Below are 27,441 nucleotides of genomic sequence, written 5' to 3'. Positions count from 1 at the left end.
AGTGCTAACCACCGCACCACCATTCCGTCCCTGTCAATCCAAAACCATCCATTTCAGGAGGGGGTTACGAATTTTTTTTTCCATATAATCACAAACAACCAAAAGGAAGAAGGAAAAATGTATTTCTGTACTATGATGAATCAAGCATCTCAGGAATTCCAAATGAACATATATGCTAAGATCAAACCGAAAGTCCCTTTCAGTTTAACAAACTGATTAAAATCTTAAAAACTGCTCCAAAAACAAAAGTTAAAGTTAAAAACCTGCACTCGTAGCAGTGAAGTCAGAGTGACCCAGGCTATCTGTATCGCTGACACAGACGTAACTCCCATACACACACACACACACACACACACACACACACACACACACACACACACACACACACACACACACACACACACACACACACACACACATTCCCTGTCCCCTGACCCTAAACCTAACCATCTCAACTGACTGCCTGACCACAACCTTGACCCTAAACCTAACCAGGACCTATTTCTAACCTCGACCATAAAACCAAGTCTTGACCTTCAAACGGCCCTTTGAAGATGTGAGGACCAGCTAAAATGTCCTCATTTTCCAAAAATGTCCTCACTCTGTTAGTTAAATACGTATTCTAGTCTTCAATACGTAGCAAGTACAAGAACACACACAAACACAAATTGTGAGAAGGTGAGCAACATCATTTGCTCAATCACTGCCTGGACCAGAGGAGCTAAATTCAAGATTGACAGAAAAAAGTTATTGAAGCCAGCAGCTCTGACTCATGGGGAGAACATGATATCTGACTAGGGAAGTAAGTCCACGCAGGACACCATACCTGATAGTCTGAGGGCATGAAAACCTTGATGGCATCCATTTTGTAAGTTTCACAATATGGACATGCCAAAATAGGACAATATGTCAATGTGTGAGTTAACATGCTGTGATGGACATACTGGCCCCGCTGCAGCTCTAAGTTCAAGGTAACTGAGAACAGTCAATCAGTGGGAGGCACAGAGATATTATTGGATGTCTCTCTGATTGCCGGCTAACTAAAGCCCCTTTCACACTACACCTAAAAAGTGGATGAACACGGGTAATTGGGCACTCTGAAAGGGTCAACTCGGCATTTTGACCCACGTCCACCAACCTTCCAAGTGACTGGGGTGTTTAGCGGCTCGCCTCGGCTCTGCTTAGTTCGCCTGCAGTGCAAAAAAGGCAAACCGCGTTGTCTCAGGTTTTCCGCGACCTTTTTAGCCTCTGCCATAAGATCAGTCTTCCTGTTGATGTCCCCGAGACTCTATTTCACTCCTTTTTTTTTTTTTTTTTAAACAATTTACATTTGTATGATCTTATGTGAAGTAATCTATGCTTGGGAACTCCCACCAACCGGGGAACCCTAACGTGAACTCTGCAAGCGCGACCGTGTTTATATACAACTTGTATAGTGATCTTGCACATGTTTTTTATCGATCATGGCAGCGCACTGGCAAGATTGTGAAGTCTGCGAGCTGCTCGCCATCCGCGGTGAAGAGGAGATCCGGCGGCAGATTTCTGGATCCATATGGGACACGGTGAATAATGGGAACGTCACCGGCATTTTGAGACAAGGCGCACCTTTATGTGTAATGATGACGTTGTCAGCGCGATGAAGAACGAGACAGAAAAACACAGGCACGCAGCCCTCATAGCGGGAGCTAAGACTGGCGTCTCCTGGAAGCTTGAATACACCCTAATGCAGAGCAAACAGGGGTACAAAAACCCGCTTTGACACGGGTGTTGCAGTGTGAAAGGGGTATAAGAGACAGGAAAAGAAAATGCACTTGGGAGAGAGACAAAAATACACACTGGGATGCAGGGCATGAAGTGCATTGTATAGAAGAGAAAGACAGCATGGAGGCAGAGAGACAGAGCTACAAACAATTTTTGACCCTTTTTTCATCAGTAGGGTAGAGCAAGAGGTGAATGAAGAAAAGAGAAGGGGTGGGGATAATTAAGAAGAGCAAGGAGACATCAGGTTGATGCCAGCTGCCAACAGAGTCCTTTGTTTTTCGCTCTGAGACTCCAGAGGAAAAGAACACAGATCAATTAAACTAAGTCCTTTTCTCACACACACACACACACACACACAGACACAATGCAATCGGAGCCGAACAGCTTGACAGCAGGTAGTTAATTCTCCCTGCTGTAAGTTGTGTTGGCTGATTTCAAACAGCTGAATAATGAAACTGTTGCCTGACTATCTCAATGACGTGAGCATAGTGGGAGATAAACAGCCTCAGTAACAGGCAACTGCTTTTGCTGAGGCTCTTCAGGATTACTTGTCTACCCAGACACCGTTGATCCTGAGTAGTCTGTCATTTTTACATGGTTAGTTGAGGTTATTTTGGTATAAAATTGTGATGCATAATTAATCAAATCGCAAATGTGATGTCAGTCAGTGCAAATTTACAACCACAAATACAATTATTTTGAACAGTATTAAATATATGTTGCAGAAGTGTAAAACAATTGAATAAATTTGAGTGAATGGTTTAAATCTAGGGTGGCAGGGTGGTGCAGTGGTCAGCACTGTCGCCTCACAGCAAGAACGTTCCAGTTTTGAGCCCTGGCTTGGGCACGGGATCTTTCTATGTGGACTTTGCATGTTAAATAAATGTATTTATTTATTTTTGTTTACCATTTTTATTGTAGGTATATCATTTTGACTTGGTCATCTTAAAAATATCTCACAAGCCAAAAAAGTGTGGGCACCCCTGCTCTAAATTGACCGTAGGCGTGGCTGTAAGTGTGAATGGTTGTCTGTCTCTATGTGTTGGCCCTGTGACGGACTGGTGACCTGTCCAGGGTGAACCCTGCCTCTCGCCCAAAGGCTGCTGGGATAGGCTCCACCCCCCCCGACCCTTAACCGGATAAGCGGTAGAAAATGGATGGATGGACAGATGGATGGATGGATTGGTTTAAATCCAATCCACACCAAGGACCTCATTTAAGCAATGGGTTAGCTATGATGCCGGGCAGTTTGCAGATTGCATTATGTGCCGTCCATGAGTAATGGTAATTGGAAGTACAGCAACTGGCACACAAGATATGAAAAATAAAAAATACCCCAGAATAACAAGAACAACTCAATATGAAAAATACAAATATGGACAAGGTTAAATGTTGCCAAGTGACAAACATATCCTTTTCTATACAATATAATATCAGAATGATGCTATTGCCAACCTCCACATGATGATTCTAGACTTTTCTTATCAAGCAATGTACCTTGGGCATAAGACTTTTAGTCTGTGCAATAAAAGTGATACAGCAATGTATAGTGATATTGAAATATACAGCTGTTACATTCCAACCCCTAATATCAACACATTTAAAATGAAGTCATACTAATCCTTCACTCCAACAAGATATCGCTACATAGCTAGTTGCTTCTGTTCTGCTCAGTACAATTTCAGTCAGAAGATGCTCGATAACATTCTAGCAGCGCCTGCACCTTTGGGTGCACTTTGGCTTGTAACACAAACGTGTGAGTAATGAGTTACATACAACAAATGTGATGTGCATATTATTGAACTATACAGGTGGTGCATAGCAAGTTGTTTTATCAGCACTATTTTTCATTTTTCATTAAATACGGTATTGTAATACATAGTATTTCAAAATGTACCATACTGTATCGTATGGTATCTCATTATGTCATGATATATATCATATCCTGAGGTCTTTGCCAATACCAAGGTACCAAGATTCATTCAAGGACAAAAAGGAAAGGGTAAGGTGGATGGAACATCGTAGCAATGCAGCTTTAATGAGAGGGTAAATGAAACTTTCAGACAGGAAATTGTTGTTTGAGAGGTTACTGGGCAGAAGAAATAACTAAGAGTGTGTACACAATCCAAAAGGTGTTTGAGAACCACTGCTCTAGGAGAATGTGGTTAGAGGAGTTCAAAACATGTCTATTGGCTTCAAAAGAGAAGTACACAGAAAAGCTTAATGTCAAACCTTTCGAGCTCTGTGCTTTAAATCAGACTAAGAAGCTGCCATGCTTGAATTGTGGGTTGCAATGGGGCCAGTGCAAAGATAAACAAATCCAATTTTTGACTTGACATTAATGCTAGTCATGTGCCAGAGAAGCATATTTAGTAAAATTCGAAAAGGCACAAAGCAAGAAAAAAAGGCATAGCAAAAAATCTCCTCATTAAGTACAGTAAACCAGCTCTGGCTGACAGTGCTTTGAGGGGAAATACTGAGATGGGTCAAGTGCAAAGTGCTCAAGAGTTTGTTTCTCACTTCCATGCTATTTTCTGCACAGAGATCAAAGCAGGGATATGCAAATGTATCAGAGTGAGACAAAATGCTGATCTTTTTTTTTTTTTTTACAAGTTTGTTGCCCCAATTCCATTCAAACTCATCACAAAAAACACATCATATTTAGAATGAAATCATGGAAGCAAATTATGTACAGCACAGGGGAGGATAAATGCACACATAATCATTGGGTTTTAACTGTGGTTGTACTGACCTGTCCGGAGGAGGCCAACAGGTTAATGGTGGTCAGAAGCATCCAGCCCCGACTCGTCTCCTCACTTTGATTCACCTCCAGAAACTGCACTATGGCTCGACTGGCAGCCTCTGGAGTAGTGCACGACATATGCACACACATGCACACGCACAAGCACACACACACGCACGCACACACACACACACACACACACACACACACACACACACACACACACACACACACAAACACATTATTTAACCAAGTGCATAGTGACATCATATTGTAGCAAGCAGATACCTACTAGAACAATGATCATTTATGCAACACATAAATCATCTTTATGAAGTGACATGTGGGTAGGGGCAGATATTTGTAGCTCCTTGATATAACCCAGTTCAGCTTCACATAAGTCGTACATATAATATATAATTTTCTAAACCCAGTTAAAAGTAAAGATAAAAACAGGTTCTATGTGAAAACAGTGGCACCCTTTAGGTCTGCCCAAATTAGTTGGTATAATCAATGACATTAATAAAGCAACAAATACAATATTTTGAATCAACACACTTTTAATCAATTTTACATTACTTTTAATAGGCTGAGTCTGCATACTGACTGGATATTTTGCATATTAGACACAATACAGTCCTCACTATTTTACATTAACAAGGGGTTTAAGAGACCTGGACTTCCTGTGGAGTTGCACTAATGACTTTAAAGTGATTATTTTAAGCCAAAAAAGTATATTTTGCCTTTCAAGTACTCATAAACAGGTGTCTAAGCAGACTACAGAGAGAAAGACTCTTGGTGCCCACACACACACGCACACACACCTGAAGCTAATGGTGACTAACAGTAAAAAAAGCAAAAATGTTTGTTTACAAACTCTCAAATGAATCATCTGGAATAATCTTTGTCTTCTTGAGCCAACTATATGCTTAGTAACAAGCATGATTTAAACTGAAAGAAAACGATAACTTCTGGTTCAGCACGACTGTGAACAAGCATTGAGCATTGTTGAACCAGTTGAACTAACGAGCTTGTGCTCAACCACACTCATTCACTTTTTTCTGTTGCTGAATTTTTTTGATGAATACAATTGAAATCGTAAGCTCAATGTATTTGTTAAGTGAACTCAGCTTATACAGTATATGTATGTTGTAATATTAGGGACTTAAAGATACACAGGATATTGTTATGAAATGGACTTGGACTGGGCTTGCTGTCACAAAGCAAAACTTCCTTTAATCCAAGATGTGGGCCACAACTCAGGAATCAGTGAGACATAAAATAACCTTACCCCTTTAACCTACTAGGAAGAGGCAACAGGGGTGGAGGAGTCATCCTAGTGCTTTATTTGGGTTAAGCATTTACATAACACTTAAGAAGTATGGACAAGCTCTTGAAAATGTATGTTTTTAAATCTACCCAGGACAGCCCTCTCACAAGCAAATCAAACATGGGAGTGAGTAGCACAAATTAAGTTCAGGGTCTGAGTCAATGGACTGACCAAATCTGTAAATCTGTAGAGAGATGACCAGAGGTGGGTGTGTTATTTGTCTGTCAACTGTGATGTTACAAAATCTGAGCAGTTTTTGTCTTCAAAACAACAAATCTAATGTTAATACAGAGAGGAGACACATGGGAAGAGATTATAAAGCCAAAGATACATGAGTTGGCAAGCTAGGTACTTTCAAGCCTGTATGTCTTTGTTGTGCAGGAGTGCTTCTGTCAGTCTTTTTACACTTTGGCTCTGGGAAATCCATAGTCAAATTCTACGATCATAGATTTAAGCAGATAATGCTGGCTCACCTGTACTGATAGTAATACTTTCATGTCTGGTTGAGGAAACACTATGTTGTTCGCTTGTGAAAAAATAAATAAATAAATATATGTATATATATATTGTAATCTTTTCTCACTCCCACTAGCTCGACAGCAGAAAATTTTGGCAGTGAAATTGTATGATTCATTTAAGTAATGTTCTGAAAATGGAAAAAGTTACATCCCTGTCTATGGCAATATACTCTAACTATTATTCATAATAGCTAATAGAAACAATGTTTTAGATGCTTCAGATGCAATGTATGTTATGTTATTTTGGTGACTGAAAGGAAGTCTAAATCAGTTTGACAGACATATACCTGGCATGCTAATTGTGAATGTTCATTCAACAGATAGTGAAATCTTTTAACCACTGAAATCCAAATAAATTTGACTTTTGTAATAGGAATTCAATTATTTATGGACAAAAATATGACAAATTTATGTTTATAGGTCCTTCCATCACACTTTTGCAATGATAAATCACCTTCTCAGAGGGCTCACCTGTCGATTTATTAGAGGCTCTTCGTCTGATCTCCGTCACCATGAGCCGTGAGACTTGTGTTGTGAACTGCAGCAGGTCTGAGAACTTCTCCGTCATGCTGCTGGGCGGAGCATTCCCAAACACCTGAAGCATGAAGATCACCATCAGAAAAAATAGAAATTATAGGAAATATTATTAGGAAAGAATCTGACATGAACTCAGCCTGACACATGTCATTGCGCTGCACCAGGAGTATTCTCCTTTCGACACAAATGACGCCATGAGAGGGAATCACATGCACTGCTGGGTAATTAGCTGACACGTCAAGAGACCCTTGGTAAGGCGCTCCTGTTTGATAACTGCATTCAAAAGGGCAGCTTACAGTCAAGGACACACAATAAATAGGCTTCCACCAATATAAGCATTATAACTGGAAATGCAGACATCATTTCATTGCCAACATAAATTCAATTATGTCATGAAATATTTCAAGAATAAGAATCACCATGTGAACCAAAACTGTTTACATGCTCCCAGCTCCTCAAGAGGGGAGGATTTGCTGCATCTTTACATTTATATATTATCATTATATTTATATAATAGACAAAGCAAAGTATTTCAAAAGTGTTTCGTAGGAAGTTGTATTTTCTACCCCTCACGCACCTGAGTATTTTTTTCCAACATTAATTGTACTTCTAAGAGTAGGGGTTTGGAGAATGCTTTTGATTCACACAACTCACATATTTTACATTGACATGAAAATTTATATTTTTTACTTTGCTAAAATACACCACATAGTTCCTGCTATATCTAGGTAATATTTGGTCTATCTATTTAGTAAGAGTAATACGAGAATTTTGACATTCTACACATTTTCCATTTCAAATCAAGACATGGACTATGTCGATATTAGTCAGGTTATAACACTATTCATTGGACAAGAAAACAGCATGATTAGAATGTATGTCTGAAGTAGGGATGGGCAAAAAAAAAACCTGATGATCGATAATTGATAGTTAACAATTTTGTAACTCATTTAAAATGTCATCAATCGAAGGAGCCTGTGTTGAGCAGTTTAATTTAATTATTTTGGAGAAATAACACATCGCACCATGGGGGGGGGGGGGGGGGGCATTTTAACTAGTCTTAGGAGACAAAGAAAGGGAAATACTCTGCTCCCTAGTTGCTGCTACTAATGTAGCCATGGAGGGGACAAGGCGAAGTTTGATGTGGGACCATTTTGATGGAAAAACACCAACACCAACCTGCCATTTACACATTACCGCTCAACAGCCAGGCTTTCAAGAACACTTGGCAAGATGCAAGATGTCAATTTAGTCAGATATCAACTTCCAGTGCCAGATCTGCTAAATGAAGCTGGCCCATCAAGAACTACAAGTTTGGCTAATTACCTGAAACACGTAAGTCATTGTTGGGCTATCACACTTGCCAGAAACTTCTATGGCTAGTGTTTGCGTAGTTGAAGTGATAGGCATTCTTTTAAATGTTGAATCGAGTTAAGGTTCAATTATTTGCAGGTAATTAGCATTCAAGATTCAAAGCCAAAATGGGATTCAGAGGAGCCCTAGTTATCTCATTTTCCCAAAATACATTCCAAGTCTTTATTGTAATATTCTTAATAAGGGAAACAACAAGAATGATAGTGGGATATTGAGTGCATGTAATGTAGTCATTTATGGAAACACGAAGTCAAGGTGAGCGCTACAATTAGTGGGCCACTGCTGGTGCAATACAATGTTGCATGTCACTTATGGGACTTTTGGTGATCTTGGCCACAGGTTTAAATCAGCATGCCTTCAAGCAGCGCTCTAACATCAGTAAGTCTGTGTCTGTCATACCTGATGAAAAGTGTAACCTCACATAATTAAAATGGTATTGTGTGAGATAATTAGTGTTGCATGACATTATTCTACTAAACATCTGTGTGACTGGTGTGGTAAAATAATAAAATAACAATTATTTTTGTAAAATTTGTTTGCTGGAAAATTATCAGATTCCTGGGTGTAATAAATGACTAAAAGATGTTATGATAGTAATATGGGTTGCATTATTTTGAAACTTTGCTTATGATATATACTATACAAATATATGACCCAAAGCAGAAATCCCTTAGTGCTGTACTTTGTTTGCCAAGCTCACACCAGGCAACAGTCCCTTTTTATCGTAATTTTTTTATCGTATTCAACTGCAGCCTGGAGAAACCACACCTGTGAGAGAGAGCATTAGTAAGATGTGAACTCAAGTGAATATGGAGATCAGAACATGCACGGAACGAGTTGGTTGAACTAGGACTTGTCTCTTAGACTATATCTCCTATAACCCATTTATAAGTTGTGTAAATTGCAATACGATTGTATATTGGTTCTTTGAACATTACAATATTTGCTGAAATTGAAATGTCTACCATGATACATTTCAAATGGATTAAATTCAGGGGTTTATGAGTTGTATGACACCATATATGAGAAGGCTTCATGATTTTTGGAAACAAAAAATTCAACTCAACTATTTTGTCTGGTACTGAGAACACAAATAGCCATTGGTATATTGCAATTTCCATTAAATTTTGTTTAATTGTACACTCGCCAGCGTGTGTGTGCGTCTCTGAGTGTTGCAAGCATGCTGTATGATTTTTTTTTTTTTTTACCTGCCTGGCCTTTGAGGCCAGTGGGACATGTAAACTATGCAACACTATTGTGCTGCTATATATACACTCTGTTGCAATCCCTTTACAGCTAAAACTGATATAGTAATATCTGCTCTTAACTCTGAAAAATACAACAATAAAATTAATAAAAATCCATACAATGAAATGTATCAAATAAAAACAATTTATTCTTCTTAAAAATAATAAAAGTAAAACTGCATGCAGAGCTGCTGTATTGATCATGTGTATTCTGTGGAAATTTCAAAACAAAGCTGCAACAAAGATCGTGGGTTGCAATATGATACTCTGAGGTTGCAACGATTTAATTGTGTTGATCACTGATCATCAATATATTGATCTGTTGTTACAAATCTTAACTAAATTGAGAATAAAAACAGGGACTGCAATATGTCTATGTAATATATTCACTGAATTAAGAACTGATATGCTCATGGAGTAGAAGTGTAACTAGGACCTCTGAGTATTCCCCTTGGATCTGGTGTACCTTCCACCTCTGATCCCTCAACCCCTGATGTGGCTTACCCTGTTAAATACAGGAAGCATCATATAGAGCTTCTCCTCTTGCTCCTTTTGGGTCATATGGCGAGGAGGGTGACACAGCTCGGAGAAGAGGCGTCGCAGGTGCATCAGGCCCAGTGCGTTGTCCTGGGGGCTGCACTCCTCCTGCCGTGGCCGCCCCATGATCCTCTTTACCATGTTCATCTTGAGCGGCTTTGTCAGGGCAAAAGCAGCCCTACAGAGGCAAGATGGTAGATTAATGATGTGTATTTGTGATTTATAAATAGAAGAAATTAGCTTGGTTTACGAAATGAAATGAGTACATACTCAATATAACGTACAAAGTACTTATAGTTTAACCTCTAAAACCACACAACAGTCCTAAGCACTTCAACAACCACTACAAGCAAGGAGAAAAACATCTTAAAACAGGCTAATGGCAGGTAGAACATCATCCATCCATCCTTCCATCCATCCATCCACCCATTTTCTACCATTTATCCTGTTAAGGGGTCGTGGGAGGGCTGGAGCCTCTTCGAGCAGCCTTCAGGCGAGAGGCGGGGTTCACCCTGGACGGGTGGGTCAGCAGTCCATTTCAGTGTCATCACATATAGACAGACAACCATTCACACTCACAGCCACGCCTACGGTCAATTTAGAGTATCAATCAGCCTCGTCCCCATTAGCATGTCTTTGGACTGTGGGAGGAAGCAAGAGTACTCGGAGAGAACCAACACAGGCACAGGGAGAACATGCAAAATCCACACAGAAAGATCCCGTGTGTGAGCTGGGGCTCAAACCTAGAACCTGCTTGCTGTGAGGTGACAGTGCTGACCACTGCACCACCGTGCTGCAGGTAGAATAACAAATATGAAAAAAAAAAACCTAAAGATGGTCTTATTACTTGTGCCTTTTCAGTTGAATTTTCAAAAGCTCTGAGGACAGATGTACGTTTCAGCTGGGTTATTGTACAGAATATGTCAGAAATTGTAAAAAGTTGCATAATGTGGGGAATTTGACAACGTGGACAGTAATTACAATGTAAAAGGTTACATTTATCGTCAAAAAGAAATGTGTTTTCAAGCCTCTTATTTTGCTAACATTCTAAAGCCCCTTTCACACTGCACCAAAAACACGGGTCAACACAGATTTTTGGGCACTCTGAAAGGGTTGACTCGGCATTTCGACCCACATCTACCGACTCGCCAAGCAACCCGGGTGTTTAGCTGCTCGGCTCGGCTCGGTTGCAGCGTTATAAAGGCAACCCACGTCGTCTCAGGTTTCACGCGACCTTCCTGTCGCATCCTGATTTTGTCACTGTGCCGCCTGTCAGGTTTCGCCTGTAGCTTCTTCAGCTCCCTTCCAGACTATGTAAAATAACTATAAACTAAAAATACTATTTTTAACAATAACAGAAGGCTTTTGCTATCTAGCCAACTGTGAAATTTGCTGAGATAAAAACACCAGCAACATGTAAGCTAACAGAACGGATACACACCTGTGACTAATCAAATCTTTTTTTCGCTCATGCCGTCAAGCCCAGGTAAGTAAAATGCTACATTTATTATATCCACAAACCTAATTATCAGGACTTTTTTACAGATGGTTGATAGGAGATTCTTTGAATTGCAAAGCCAAAATACCACAAGCATCAATGGACAAAAATTAAAAAGTAAATCAACAGTTTGAAACATTGCAATTAAGTTATGCAACAATCCAAAACATACGCTTTCTTTTCAGAGGCAGCACTAACATGTTGTGCCTTGAGCAAGGTCACTCTGAAAGTCCTGAATAAAGGGGGGGGGAAACAGGGATTTTTCAATTACTTTTCCCACCTGAGAGTCTGAGCCTGGAAGGACACCTGACATTGAAGGAAACCAAAAATCACACTTAAAACTAATTTTTCAAATTTAGAAATTTTACATGCATTTTCCAGTAACGATGTAGATGTAATGAAGAATCCAGAATATCAAAATCTGAATCTCAGTTGATACTAGCATTTTTCACGTCAGTTAACCTCGTTTAGAGATTGGATATCAGACCACGTACTGCTCTATGTTCCATTCCATGTTTGCTGGACCATAATCCTGCCATAACATAACACAAGACAACTCACTGGTCCATACAAATCAATTAAATTATGTTGGAATATACTAAATTGAATAATTTTTTGCTCTTTTTATTGCAAGTATTATACGGTTGTGATGGTTCAACGTCACCTTGGCTCAAAATGCACTCTGGCTGCCATGCCAACTAGCCAGGCTCTTTGGCATTTGGGTGTTTGGTGCCCCGTAGACCTGGTTTCAAGACCAGAGTGGGGTGACTACCCCCTACCTCCACAACATATGCTGTCAGAAGTGGGATAAAATCCAATGTGAGGACATTGGACGTGTGCCTTGCGTGCAAGCCATATGAAGGACCCTGGGATAGAATGTGGTGGGATAGGTGAGGATGCTAAAGCTAGCTCTGCTGCTAGTAGCAGCCAGAGTAGCGCAACTGCTGCTGGTCCAAGCAGAGAACAGAGTGGTAGCTCACCTGCTGTATGCCCTCCCCTTCACAAGCAGCACAAGCTCAGTCACTACAGAATACCAGATTTCAACCCAATTTGGCTGTCAGAGAGGAAATATTCTTCCTGGCTGAACAAGTCTGTTCTTGGTAAGAAAGAAAGAAAGAAAATAATAAATAAAAGTAAGTTAGTAGATCATCAGCAGCAGTCAAGTTTGACAAAGTTTATTTTAGTGCATTAATTTTTTAAAAACAATTTTTAAACATTTAAGAAAAACTGTTTACAAAAATTTAGGGGGTGATTTGGGGGGAAACACTGCATCGGGATCATTCAACCCAAAAACAGTCACAGATTTGACCATGTTGGGTACAGTCTAGAGCCCTGTATATACAAACATGTACATAACATATGTTTGGTGAAAACTAGGGTTCAAGACCTTTGAGACTTAACCATCAGGTAATTGTCTCAGATAACATAATACATATTACATCTAACACTCATCCAAAGCAGAATTCGAAAGCAGAAGGCATAGCTTTCATTCATTTAATGCGTGTCCAAATCCACCCTCTCTATCCTCCACCCGCTGTGCGACTAGTATCCCCACCCATGTGCTCCTGTGGCAAAGTGTGATTCATGTATCAGCTGTGCCTATGTGCCCTCATTAATTCATGCCTTTGTTTTGGCCGAACCTGCAACTAATTTTATTTTTTCCTGGTGACAGGCTTGAGAATATAACTATAGTTGTAGTAAAACTGTTGAATGCAGTCTTACAAACATAAAACATTCAATTTCACCAACTAAAGAAACCCTTAAAACTTCTCTTTCTACTGACTGTTGATTGCTAGTTACTTTACTTTCGGAACTGAAGGTCAGTCAGTCCAAAAAATTGCAAAAACTTTGAACGTGCAAGTGCAGTTGCAAAAACCATCAAACTGGCTCTCACATGAGGACTGCCCCAGGAAGACCAAAAGTTACTTCTGCTGCTGAGGATAAGTTCATCCAAGTCACCAGCCTCAGAAATCGCAAGTTAACAGCACAACAGATTGGAGCCCAGATAAATGCCACACAGAGTTCTCGCAGCAGACACATCTCTACATCAACTGTTCATAGGAGACGGCACAAATCAGGCCTTTATGATCGAATAGACCCCTACTAAAGAAAAGCAAGAAGCAGAAGAGAAGAAAAAGAAACACAAGGAATAGATATTAGACCAGTGGAGAGCTGTGCTTTGTCTGATGAGTACAATTTTGAGATCTTTGGTTCCACCCGCCGTGTCTGTGTTTGACGCAGAAATGGTGAACTGATGGTCTCTACATGCATGGTTCCCACCATGAAGCATGGAGGAGGATGTATGATGGTGTGGGGGTGCTTTGCTGGTGACACTGTTGGGGATTTATTCAAAACTGAAGGTACACTGAACCAGCATGGCTACCACAGCATCCCGCAGCAACATTCCGTCCCATCCAGTTTACGTTTAGTTGGACCATCATTTATTTTTCAACAGGACAATGACCCCAAACACACCTCCAGGCAGTATAAAGGCTATTTGACCAAGAAGGAGAGTGATGGAGTGCTGTGCCAGATGACCTAGCCTCCACAGTCACCTGACCTAAACCCAATCCAGATGGTTTGGGATGAGATGGACTGCAAAATGAAGGTAAAAGGGCCAACAACTGCTCAGCATCTCTGGGAACTCCTTCAAGACTGTTGGCAAACCATTTCAGGTGACTACCTCATGAAGCTCATCGAGAGAATGCCAAGCGTGTGCGAAGCAGTATTCACAGCAAAGGGTGGGTATTTTGAAGCATCTAAAATATAAAGCATGTTTTGAGTTATTTCTCATTCTTTTATTTACTACATAATTCCATATGGGTTCATTCATAGACTTGATTCCATCAGTGAGAATCTACAATGTAAATAGTTATGAAAATAAAGAAAGACATTTAAACGAGAAGGTGTGTCCATTAGAGGTGGGTTAAAATGTCTATATACCGATATTTTATCATTATACATTTGTAGGAAAGATTATCGATACATAAATCCCAGTATCAATCTTTTAAAATCTGTTAAAAGGGTTTTCTATGGAGTTTTTCCTCAGTCCATGTGAGGGTCTAAGGGCAGAGGATGTTGTTATGATGCCATGTAAAGCCCTTTGAGACAAACTGTTTGTGAAAACTGCCTTGCCTTGCCTTAAAATGCATTAAATTTTACCCTTTTATTTTTTTGTTTTTGTTTGCCCCTTTAGTCTCGCGTGATTTAGTGCATAGTGAAACGTTATTGCAGTCAGATGATCAGATCTCGCGAGATCCAGGACATGTGCCTCCGATCAGAGAACAACAAGATGGCGGAAGCACAACTTTAATCTCCTGCAAATTTAAGAGCCGATGTCTGGCAGCACTTCGGCTTTAAGAAGCAAGAAAACTGACAACTTGACAAAAATAATGCTGTGTGCAAAATGTGCAAAGTAGAGGTAAAGTACAACGGAAATACAACTAATCTCTGGAGCCATTTGACTAGGAATCACCAAGAGTATACTCAACAACCAGGAAACTACAAGTCACTGCAACAACCCTCACTGGAGAAAGCATTTGGGACGAAGTTTCCATCCACGCCTCCATGTGCAGAGAACATCACTTTGGCTCTGGCAATTTTTATCTGCAAGGATCTCAGACCATACTGTGTAGTAGAAAATGTAGGCTTCAGACACCTCGTCCAGACACTGGAACCACGGTGCTACTGACACAAAAACAACTGAGTCAAGTCACAATCTCAAAGATGGACAGAGATGTTAAAAACAACATTGCAACTGCAATGAAATCTGCAGAGAGTTGTCATCACCTGCGACAGCTGGACAAGCAGAGCTACGGATTCCTACTTGACCATCACCTCTCATTACACTGACAGTAACTGGTCCCTCATGTCCCACGTTTTACAAACACGGGCGACTGAAGCTCGCCACACCGCGAGTCATCTTGCTGAGCTGCTGACAGTTTGTGGAAGTCTAAGTTGCCCTTTTGTTTTGAATGACAGTCGGTCATATATTTAAATAAAAAGTGCATGATGTTTTAACTATTGTTAACTGTAACTATTGTTTAATGGTCAGTTCTCAATGTAAATATTAATATTTTATTATGCAGCAGGTTAGAGGGTTACTTTTACAATTGAATTCACAGCATTAGTCCTTTGAGAATCTCTTCTATTACCAAGGCATAATTGGTATTGTAACTAAAATATCGTATCGCATATTGTATCGAATCATATAGGAAATCATCCAGGAAATGCCCACCACAGTCATGGCACGGTCATGTTGTGCCTCAAAAAAAGGTGCGACATACTCAACAACTTTATGAATAGCAGCCATCTTTATGTTCCATCCATCTATCCATCCATTTCCTATAACGCTTATCCGTTAAGGGTTTTCCAGGGGCTTGGATCATATTAAGGTTATTCCTCAAAAACAACAACAAATCTGTCAGCTCATCTTGTTAACTTAGCTTACCAGCCCACTAAGAGCACAAAGGTACCACAGACAAGTAGACATCACTGTATGTACAGCCTTATTTGACTGCATACTGCCCAATTCAAATGTGATTTTTTTTTAAGTGATATTCCCACTATAGCTATTTAGAGATATTGGGCATTACCACAATACAGACAGATTACAGTAAGAGATCAGCAACAGGTCTGGATATGGATATGTGAAAAAAATACATATATTTATACATCAAAACTATTGTGACAGCAAGATTGTGTGGTTTACCATGCACATTTAGTATCTTTGGAGCATCAGCATAAAAGCCAGTCTGCAACTGCTGGCTAAAATGAAAGCTCAGGAAACAGACAAGCTTTTTGAAAATTTTGCTGGTTTTAATAAGAGCTAGCTATCATTGCAATTTAATGTAAAGCTGAGTCAGCGTAAACCCAGCATTCAACTCTGAACAATGCAGAGTGTTCACCCTGTTGTACCAGGCCATTTGAACCCGTGTCACTGTGGCAGTCAGGAGAGTCAAGAGGATGGTAGAATCGCACTGCAGCATTGACACAACCACAAACTGGGGCAAACATATGTCAAACAAATCAGCATAATGAAGAGCTGGAAAATAAACAAAAGGAGAGGCAGCGATCTGTAGACAAATAAAGTCACTCCACCTACTTGGTAAGCAGCACACCTCACAAGACACAGGAATCTAGGCCCAGGACAACACAAAGTTCTGTTTGTCCCTCCTCTCAGCACTAGGCTTTTAACTGAAGTCAGTACTGAAACTAAGAGAGGGATGTGCACAGAAAATAAATCTAGGCAGAGTTATGTCTTTAAACTCTGCTGTTGCAGTTCAATTTATCACATCAGACAATAGCTTCATCTGAAAAATCTTGTTTATAAATGGCTTCCTGGAGCTTGCATCAGAGGAAAAGCTGTTGACTCTTAATGTTTAGGTGCTCAAAAGTAAATAAGTACACAGGTGGTTCTTGGTTAAAACAGCTGGAGAACCACTGCACTATGTCATTCATGTGGTAACTCTTGCCTGGCTCGATCTGTTCTGTGCATATTGGCATTCCATCCATCAAAAATAGACTTGTTGGATATTCTCTGTAAATCTTGGTGCTGAGCCACTTCCAGGACTTGCCTGACATGCACTGCCACACTTCTGGTGGAAACCAAATCATAAGTAGTGATAAGAACAGCTGTGAGATACTCCAACGACCTTGGCACAGCTAGAACACAGCAGACATGTGCCCTATGTTAGCGGAGGTGATGCTCACCCTAGCTGTCCTCTGTGGCCAAACAGACCAAATGATAAGTTGAACAAACTTACTAACAGCTAAAACAATTGCTATAACAAAGCAAAAAGTGATGCCACAAACATACATCTCCAGTGTGTTTCAGGTGTTAGATGAGCTAAATATAGTAATATCAGCTTAATTTAGGGCATTCCTGATGGCTTGTGTGTCTTCAAAATGCTACAATTAACTTTCAATTCTGGACATGGAAACTAAGCCAGGAAAATAAGATGCCCACACCTTTGGTAACAGAACAACTTTACTTCCTTCAGAGATATGAGGCTGCCTGATCTGTCTTTAGGAAATATGTGATGAACTGGAACCAAGCAGACACCAGTGATAATGAAATTTTAAAAAACAACAACAAAAAACGCTTCCACATAAAGTTGTTATCACTAATACTGTCAATGTGCAGCTTTGTCTGAGACACATTTTAATATAACCAAACAAATACAGCTGGAAAATTGGTGGTACAATAATTATCTCCCTGACCTGATGGGAATTTGAACGTCGAGCAGTTCAACTATACAAGCAGATCGCTGATTGCAGGAGTGACCAATCTTAGGTACAGCAGCTGTATGGGAATGAGAAGTACAAAATGGATAACTATTTGTGTATTCCAGATTTGGGATATGGATAGTATATGACCAATTGAAGGCAACACAGCATGAGATAACATCTTGCATTGCCTAAACCAAAGAAATTTTACAAAAAGCATCATTGGAATGTCATCTCCAAAGCACTCGGAAACTGTGGTAGCTTTCTTGGCACTCCAGTCTCTTTCAAATCATTTCCTTTATGCAGACGCCAATTTAAATGAACATCTCACAGAGCTAGCACTGACTCCTGGGAGATGAAGGGAGTCAGTGTCCTGGAAAAGCCCAACTCTTCAAAGGCTTGTGTGGTTGTTCCTCTAAAGCTAGTGATGTAACCACAGAAATGTCTCTTGTCTGACAGTTTACATGGGTAGGCTGGAAGCCTGGGAGCTCCAAGGAAAAGAATAAACCATGCTGATGGGAGTAAGAGTAAACCAAAACTTTGTGAGACAAAATGCAAATCAGAGGAAAGAAAAGGACTGTGCTGGCAGAGTGATGAATGCACACCAACCTCCAGCCAAATGCTGCTACAGTACGACTGGAGCTGATAGAACCTGTCTTCTGAAAGCCACTGAGGTACATTCAGTATCTTAGATCCCTTTTAGATAAAGAGAAGAAAAAGATGTCAAAAACCTTAAGCAAATATAAAAGCAGCAGATGCAAAGCAATGTTTATTGGGTAATATGCTACCTATATTAATGTAACAATCGAATCGACCAAGCAGGTCAAACAAGTTTGGATTTGACAGCAGTTGACATCCTCCTCACTAGATGTCCATTTGTGCCTCCAGTAAAAGGGATGTCATCTCTACGGATAATTACCTGCACCAAAATGCTTCCGAACTCAACCTGTTGCTGCGTGGTCTTTCATACCAGCTGTATAAACCTGGTAAACATTCATGTCATTGGTTAATGTGCAACACCAACTGGAAGGCTAAATCTAGCAAGAAAAACCCACCTCTTTCTGACAGCAATATGCAAGAGACCTATTGCCTTAACTGCTATTTTTTCCAACGATATATTGGTTATCAATGAACAGTCCCCATGACAATGTCATATACGTCATGGACCACATTTAAGAAAACAATATTTCCAAAGTTACAAATTATCTAGGGATGCATGACATTGACTTTTAGTCAATATCCAGACAACTGATTTTTACTCATACTGATACTATCTGTATAAAAACAAGTTCATAAGATATTTACATTTTGACTATACTGAAAAACATACAAAAACAATCCATCCATCCATTCATACATTTTCTTCTGCTTATTCCTATTATGGGTCGCGGGTGGGGGGGGGCTGGAGCCTGTCCGAGCGGCAGGGTACACCCTGGACAGGTCACCAGTCCATCGCAGGTCCAGCACAGATATAGACAAACAACCATTCACACTCACATTCATACCTACGGTCAATTTAGAGTATCAATCAGCCTAGTCCCCAAACACATGTCTTTGGATGGTGGGAAGAAGCTGGAGTACCTGGAGAGAACCCACACAGGCAGGGGGAGAACATGCAAACTCCACACAGAAAGATCCCGTGCCCGAACCGGGACTCGAATCCAGAACCTTCTTGCTATGAGGCGACAGTGCTAACCACTGCACCACCGAGCCGTGTACAATGGGAATTCTAAAAGTGAAATGTCTTTCTTCAAAGTTCATGAACACATTTAGTAAAACTAAAACTAGAACAAGCTATGTGGCGTGAAACAACATAAGCATGTATCAAAGTACCTAAATATTAACCAAGAGATTTTTCTCAGTCAATCTTCAGTGAACCACAACTTTAATACACAGGTTTTTGTGAGGCAAATTTCAATGATTTTTCCAAAATTGTATGTCTTCGATTATGTTTGAAAAAAAATCCTTGCCTGTAAATTATTTTTTCGAATTCCATGACTTTTCCTGTTTTTTTTTCATGACTGGATAATCCCCCTTTTAATTTCCCAAATATTTGGAAAAGCCAGACATACATTGCCCACATTGCTGTTTATTAAAAATATCAATGAGCAAAGACATCATGCAACTGTAACAGTTATTTTGATATCACACATTTTCATCTGGAAATGTATTTGTTGTGCACATATCTATATATTCACTGTTGCATTTTAGTAGGATTGGCAACAAAGCCTCAATATCCAATTTACAAGTTTAACTGTGTGACAACCTCACTATAAACCTGACACCGCTTAAAATAAAATATTTTTCCATCCCTAGTCTCCTCCATTTGAGAACATGCTTTGGAAGCTACAAAGAAGGCATTTAATGTTCTAAAATACGGATTGCACTGAATAACAAACAAGAAAATGTCTGCATTTTTCATCATATCATCATTAATCATTGAAACTAAATTTGCTAATTTAAGCCAACAGATCAATCCATGAGAAAAATATCTGAGGGAGTATTTCTCTTCACTACATAGGGGTGATACATTTACTTAATATGCACATTGTGGCATTGCATCATTAATGATTTAAAATACACATATTCATACTGATCTTGAGACACTTGTTTCTTTTTTTTTTAATCAAACATAACATGTCTGCAGAGTTACTGGAGTATTTATAACACACCACCACACACTGCTCTGAATCCCTCTGTCCCGGTTAGTGTTCAAGACTATCAATTTGTGATAGACAATATCGTATGGACTCACTCAGGCTTTACACACCTCAACACCTTAATGTTATGTATGTGTGTAAATGACTGTGGTACAATGGTACTGACATTCAAATGCAATGTCAGTACCATTGTACCACAGTCATTTACACACATACATAACATTAAGGTGTGTGTGTGTAAATGACTGTGGTACAATGGTACTGACATTCAAATGCAATGTTTTATATCACCAATAATAATACATGCCAAATCCAAGGTAGTTAGTAACAGTAAACAAGTCCCCCTAGTCGCCACGGAGACAAGCTGCTCTCCATTTTTCCTACCTGCTGTTCTCTCTGCGCCCAGTCAACATATCAACTCATCACCAGCAGAACAGAGAAAAATATCCCACTCTATACCAAAGGTAATTCTTCCTCAAAACTGGTGTCTTTCTGCTTAGGAAATGTGACCACAATGGTGTCATGCCTTCCCCTCACAACAATGTCCAAAGGGGAGAGGCTCAACACGGAGGCATAGCTTGTCTTCATTGGCAGTACCAGTGGCTTTGTTCACCAACCAGCGCACTCTGTGTATGCGTGTGGTCTGCCGGGACTGGCACAGCTGATCCCCCCCTGACACCAGTGGGGTGTACAGGGCCTTAGAGGGGAAAAAAAGGGTGGGGTGATTTGGCTACCATGCTGAGAGGAATGTACCATTTATGCAGGAAAAGAAGGGGGTGTTAAACAATTATAATTGTACATTCAGCCACAGTATGTTTAAGTTTGCATTATTTTGACTTCAGGTTCTTTTTGAGAAGCACATATCAAACAGAACCATAGAGACTTATATTTTGATGTGACATTATCAACACACTTATATGTCATGTATTTATAAAGAACAAAACATTTTTAAAAATGTAAGAATTTGCCAACTGTCAAATTAATTATACTTTAGACAAAATTGGCAACCTATCTGTAATTACCCTTTTTTAATTTATCCACTATTAGCACCATACAATCTAACTCATCATCAGCTGCTGTCAGTGCTAGAAAAGCACAGTCAAAAAAAAAAAAATACTACAAACACAACAAAATGTGGTACTGGCCAAATTAGAGGAGCTGCAATTTAAGATACAGTTTAATATTCTTTTCTTAATAAAAATTAAATATAAAAATTCCATTGCCACAAATCATGAGTCACATTGCATATTGCAACAGCAATATTTGTAAAAAAAACAAAAAAACAAAACCTATTTAGTGTATATATTTGTGCAGACTTAATCAGTGTTTACAGCAGCACTTGGAAATGATGTGGTCGTGATTCTGACAACTGCCTTGCTATCCTTTTTTCCCCTCATCCCTGCCTTCAGCTATTTTTGTATTTAAGTTAAAATGTTTTACATATAAGTTGAATATAATTTAATTTTTAACATGCTTGAAAGTGTGTCATTCTCAAATAGCTGTTTAATGATTATATTCAGGAGAATTTTTGGAACAGCTGGAAAACCAGAGGGTCTCCTGTCTCAACAAGAAGATAAAAGGAGTTCAGCTTTGTGCCTGCTTTTTGTTGCTTGGTGTTTCCATTTTTCTTTCTCATTGAGCTACTGTAGCATCTGCAATCACCTTTAGGTACAAGATGCCTTAAAGATGTGGCTAAACCCCCACTTACACGTGCATGCACTCACACATAGGGTTTACAGTCCACCTACTCTTCTTCCCTGGTATACTTAAATATCCTTCTAAATTAAGTTTGGGTTTTCAGGTTCTTCTCATGCTGCTTCCCCTGGAGCGAGGGTTTGTAACAGTTTCCAGCAATGAAATAAAACGAAGGCCATATGGAATTAGGGCCAGCAGGAAGAACTGATCATCCACTTCACTCACTGAACACAGTCTCTGTCTCAATATATCACCAGCTGTAAGGTTGAACATGAAATAGAATTGAAAAACCCTCATTTTTAGGAGCTTTACTGCAGTCAGATAAACTTGTGTTAAAGGAGGCAGAGATTTTCAGAGTACCTTGAAACCCTACAGTTAGGGATGCGATGTTAGCTCTTCTTTGCTTTAAAACTGCATTTATTCTGTTTAAAAAGCTTGCAACTCCCCACCAGTGGATTAAAACCGAAGAAGCCTCATGGGTAAGAAGCAAAACTTCTTCAAGTCTGAAGATCTTCACCAACATGCACATGAAATTAACATAGAAATGATCAATAACATACATGGACCTGTATGGGCAGTGTGTACATTTTAGACTATTTTTAATTGAATAATTGCTAAAACAGCCAAAGGATTAAACCAGGTTCCTGTGTTATCCTTGATAACTGTGACATGAAGGGTGCAAGCAACAACTTCAACCATATGGCTCACTTACGGACATTAAAGGTTGTCCAGCTATTCTCTTTATAGTCATTTTGTTCCAAACTTTTTCATTATTTTAGTTCAGCGAGAATAGTAGTGAGTCTATTATTGACAAACAGTGCATCAATTTCCAGCTGCACAGAAAACTTCACATGAATGTTATAGTATATCCAGTCAATTTTCATGCTCTGGATAACAAAAACAGATCTTAAAAAAGGACACAAAATATAATAAGCACTCTATGAGCACGTGATAGAGCATATAACTCAAGGGAAAATGACCAAATCAACAGAATCTGAGCAAGTTAACAGAGCCAGGTGGGCAGGTGGAAACTGCAGCTGTGTGGAGGACCAACGTGGTTGGCATGACAGCTGGAATGCGTCACAGCCATGCCCAGTGAAAAAGCGAGGTCAAGTTGGCTCTGTAAAACATAACCAAAATATTCCATGGGAAGCCACCAAAAAAAAATGCCCTGAAAACAAAAGCTAATAAGACACAAAGGGAAAGCGACTAAGGAGAGTAGGCAGAGCTCAGAGCCAAGCACAAGCTTGCAGGCTTTCCTATCCTTCAATGGCTGCCGCATACAACTGCTTTTGTTCAATAAGTACATGATATGTCATACACAGCTGGATATACACCAACTCATTTTCAGTAAAATTTTATTAATACCTCTTTCCAATAGGAGAATACTTTATGTATTTATTTAATTATTTTGAGAGTTAGTAAGTAAGTAAGAAAAGATCCAGTGACCATGTAAACTCGACACCAAAAGACCCAGTGCTTGAGCTGGGACTGGAACCCAAAACCTCCTTGCTGTGAGGTTACTAACCACATGCCATCAAACTATTATCTGTTCTATATGCTAATGCAAGGTAGAGAATTTAAGTTTTAAGATTAAGAAAGTGCTGATTACTTTTTTTGATGAAGTAAAAATAAGAATGATATTTTTTATTCAATAACTAGAAGTTAAAAACATAAACAGAAAGACAATGAAATTAATAAATCAAATCAGATTTGTGAGTTTTTTTCCCCCTCATTCTTGCATACAAAAAGCTTTATTCCATTTGTAAAAAACAGGGATTATATGCAGCTTCACTTATAAGGGGTGTTGATGAATCATAGAGAGCTCTTTGATTGTCTGCCTTTCGCATATGCATTTTACAGTTACCATAGTGTCAGTGCATCTGACATAAATGCATATTTGCTCCATTTACATAGAGCTCCAAGCGCTTCTCACTCTCCTGAGCAATCACTTTGGCTGATCTGCTCTACATGTTTGAAGCTCCACCGCCTGCCACTGGATGCATGGAATGGAGCAGATGATTCAGATATTCAGAAAAAAAATCAGAGAGAGAAACAGAATGGTATGTTGCCATTTGGGGATCCATGGTTTGACATCATTGTCTTCTTCTGTTTCAGGCAGACTCAACAGTGCTTGATAAATTGTTGTTGTTGGGTGTATATGCAGTGGCCTTATTTAACTTCTGATTAGATAGCAATGACTGATGCACCTGGAGCACACACTTCTGATTGGTTATCATGACCGATATGCCTAGATTAATTGCAGCCTTTGCAAGTGGCCTATTGCATTTTTATAAAATTACAATTTGATTGAAAAACAATTAATTGCACAGCCCTAATACTATCTATCATGACATCCCTGTCAAAAACAAATCAGTCAACACACATACACACAAGTAAGCATACTACAGTGGGTATGTCTTGACAATGGCTTTTATGCGCAGCTGGTTCTCATGAGGCAAGCAATTCCTCCGACGGCAAAGTAGTCCTCTGCTACTTTATGACTGTACACTGCTTCTTCTCAAGACTGACAACTGATGAACTTCAACTTATGCCTAGACAGTATCTAAACATGGCATATTTAGTGAAATACACCCTCACCCACACAAACACACAGATCCAAGGCCTCCTCTTTGTTTATAATGCATTTAATGTGGCCTGAGAAAGCTCACTGGGTGTATTTGCAGAAAAATTTGCCCCACATTACCTGTAAGATTTAACACTGCCATCCAGCTACATTTAATCAATAACAAGCCATCAAAAAAAACTGAATACAATCTAATGTCATTCCATCCCAGAGAAGGAAATGCATCTCTCAGATTGTAATGTTTGGTGACGCCCATCTGTTCTGACAGCTTGGTCTTGGCTTTTATAATGATATACTGTGAAGTATTTGTGTCTCCAATTAAGTCTCAGCTGTAAAAATAATGAATATTATTGAGAGGGTGAAAATTTAATGAAAACATACATGTGAAAACTATAGCTGTGAATAAAATGTTACATGCAGAGTATATGGTAGGTGACAACTTATTAGAAATCTAGCCCTGGGGAGTAATTTCAGTTACGGTCACTGAAAACACAGTTTGAGAAAAAGTGAAGACAAAACAGCCTGAGGCTTCAGTTACTCCATCCTGCCATTTACAGGTTTTGAGTAATCCCTGTAAATCACAAGAAAATGGGAACCAATTCCTGTGATAGGAAAGCACAAGCAGCTGAAAGATGAGTAGCGAGAGATAAGAGTTTTGTCTTGCTTGAGTTTCCTTCATATTCATAGAGCCAAGGTCAGAGGGGTCACAAACACAAAAAAAAAAAAATCATACACAGTTATTTCACCATTACAAAATTTGAAAAAAAAAGTCTGACAGAGAAGGTAAATAATCACAAAATGTGTAATGTGTGCAAGTATTGCAACCCATCCATCCATCTTCGCGGGGGGCTGGAGCCTATCCCAGCGGGTACGGGCGAGAGGCGGGGTACACCCTGGACAGGTTGCCAGTCCATTGCAGGGCCAACACATAGAGACAACCTTTCACACTCACAGTCATACCTACGGTCAATTTGAAGTATCCAATTAGATTTATTATTGTTTCAACCCTTTGCGCATTAACTCAGCGCAGACATGATCCCCTTGAGTACAGTATCGCGACATGCTAGTTTAGCCGCTACAACAACAACTACCGCGGATTTCATTTCAACAATTAAAGATACAAACTTCTTAGTAGTAAATAAATTCACGTTTCAACTGTTATATGCTGTGTTCACTCGATGGTTTAACGTCTAAGGGACGTGCTCTAACAAAAAAATATTCCGGTGGTGGCTGTGTGGCAATAAAAATAAAATACTTTGAATGGCAAAAAAAAACATTTTGAACATACCTGCTAATTATAGCCAAATCTTACCATACCACCATTGAGAGAGTTTAACACTACAATTTAAGCAATAGAAGAATATAAGAAATAGACAGAAATACATTTTTTAATTGGGGACCCATTGAATTTCCCAGGGACCCCCTCAAATCACCACCTGTGGGTCATGGGGACTCACTATATTGAAAACCTATCAACATCTCTGGTCAATGTAATAATTTGCCCGGACTGAACATATCTTCATATATTGTCCATAGATACAATGTTTGTGCACGACTTTCTACATTATTTAAGAATGTAGGTGCATTTCAGAAATGACCCGGCTTTTGATGTCAGCTACAAGATCTTCTGTGAGCAGGTCATCAGCAATGAATTATTGGGAACCAAGAGGTGCTGAGGATGTATCAGCTAAAAAGAAAATTCATCAATAGTTGAAAGAGCATGAGGACACTGATGCTTCAAACTGCAGGTAATGTAACTGAAATACCAACATTGTCTTTGTCTCCTTTGAAGAAAAAAATTGCATTAACTCTAAATGATAAATAAATCCTTCAACATAAATTTGAACCAATCTCCATGCTCATGATGATTTTGCTTCTTTGTTATGACTAAAATAACTGCTTAAATCAGGAGTCAAGGTGGTTACTATTTCGCCCAAAAAGTCCATCCATCCATTTTCTAGTAGTATTTTTATCAGTATTTGAAGTACTGTATTAGCATTAGCATTCTCTTTGCTCGCACATAATTGCTCATATCATGCTGTAATTGACTGCTTTAGTAACCTGTAGATGCAATTATTGGTAATTGTTATTGTTTGCTATCTTTCTCCTTCCAGCCTGTTCACGTCCCTGTCTGTCTGTATTTCTCTCCCCCTTTCTCACTCTCTTTATCTCAGTCCCTCTCTTTCCTTCTGCATGTCTTTCTCCATTGTCTGAGTTAGTTTCTGCCCTGTTCTCCTGCTCTCTTCCCCCCAACCAGTCAAAGCAGAAAGCTGTTCCCATCGAGCCTGGATCTCCTCCATGTTCCTGCCTATTAAAAGTAAGGTTTGGTGCTGCTGTTGCAAGATGTGCTTGCTTATGGAGATTTGTTGGGTGTAAATTCATTGAAGGATTGTGGTGCTAAACCTACTCGACTTTTAAAGTGTCATGAGATAACTTTAGCTGTGACTTGGCACAATGCAAATAAAATTGACTTGACTGCTAGTTATGAACACTCTTAAGTGGGTCATGGTTGCATACCATCTAAAAAGGCATCAAATAAATTTCAAATCAAAAATGGCTTTTGCCTGCAGTAATATAAATAGGGTTGTGTTTATCATTTGTAAAAAAGAAAAGAGTTTAAACTGAGATTTAATTACTTTATAGTTAGATATGTACCCAGAACTACTGTCTTCACTTGGCACAGTGAGCAACTGTATTCTAATCATAGCCAGCTTTGTAAAAAAGGA

The 27,441-nt window shown here is 39.4% G+C and overlaps 1 protein-coding gene across 5 annotated transcripts in view; it reads right to left on the bottom strand.

Moving 5' to 3' along the window:
• The window catches only part of wdfy3 (WD repeat and FYVE domain containing 3), a 158,331-nt gene that overhangs the window by 112,392 nt on the left and 18,498 nt on the right, over positions 1-27,441 (bottom strand). For 2 of the 5 annotated variants that reach the window (XM_086206928.1, XM_086206932.1), the window contains exons 1-4: positions 20,818-21,107; positions 10,015-10,225; positions 6,824-6,947; positions 4,514-4,623 (exon numbers count right to left, since the gene is read on the bottom strand). In XM_086206928.1, the coding sequence (XP_086063054.1) occupies positions 4,514-4,623; positions 6,824-6,947; positions 10,015-10,225; positions 20,818-20,846 (474 nt within the window). In that variant the 5' untranslated portion in view covers positions 20,847-21,107. Of the gene's footprint in view, positions 1-4,513; positions 4,624-6,823; positions 6,948-10,014; positions 10,226-20,817; positions 21,109-27,441 lie in introns of those variants that run through there. The other 3 variants (XM_086206930.1, XM_086206931.1, XM_086206929.1) reach the window with 2 other exon arrangements.

Source organism: Aulostomus chinensis, chromosome 6, assembly GCF_037954235.1.
Source record: "Aulostomus chinensis isolate RoL2024-O1b breed Wild chromosome 6, RoL_Achi_v1.0, whole genome shotgun sequence".
Classification (NCBI taxonomy): domain Eukaryota; kingdom Metazoa; phylum Chordata; class Actinopteri; order Syngnathiformes; family Aulostomidae; genus Aulostomus; species Aulostomus chinensis.
The sequence above is the reverse complement of the archived record's forward strand: the minus strand, read 5'-3'. Positions and strand labels throughout refer to the sequence as shown.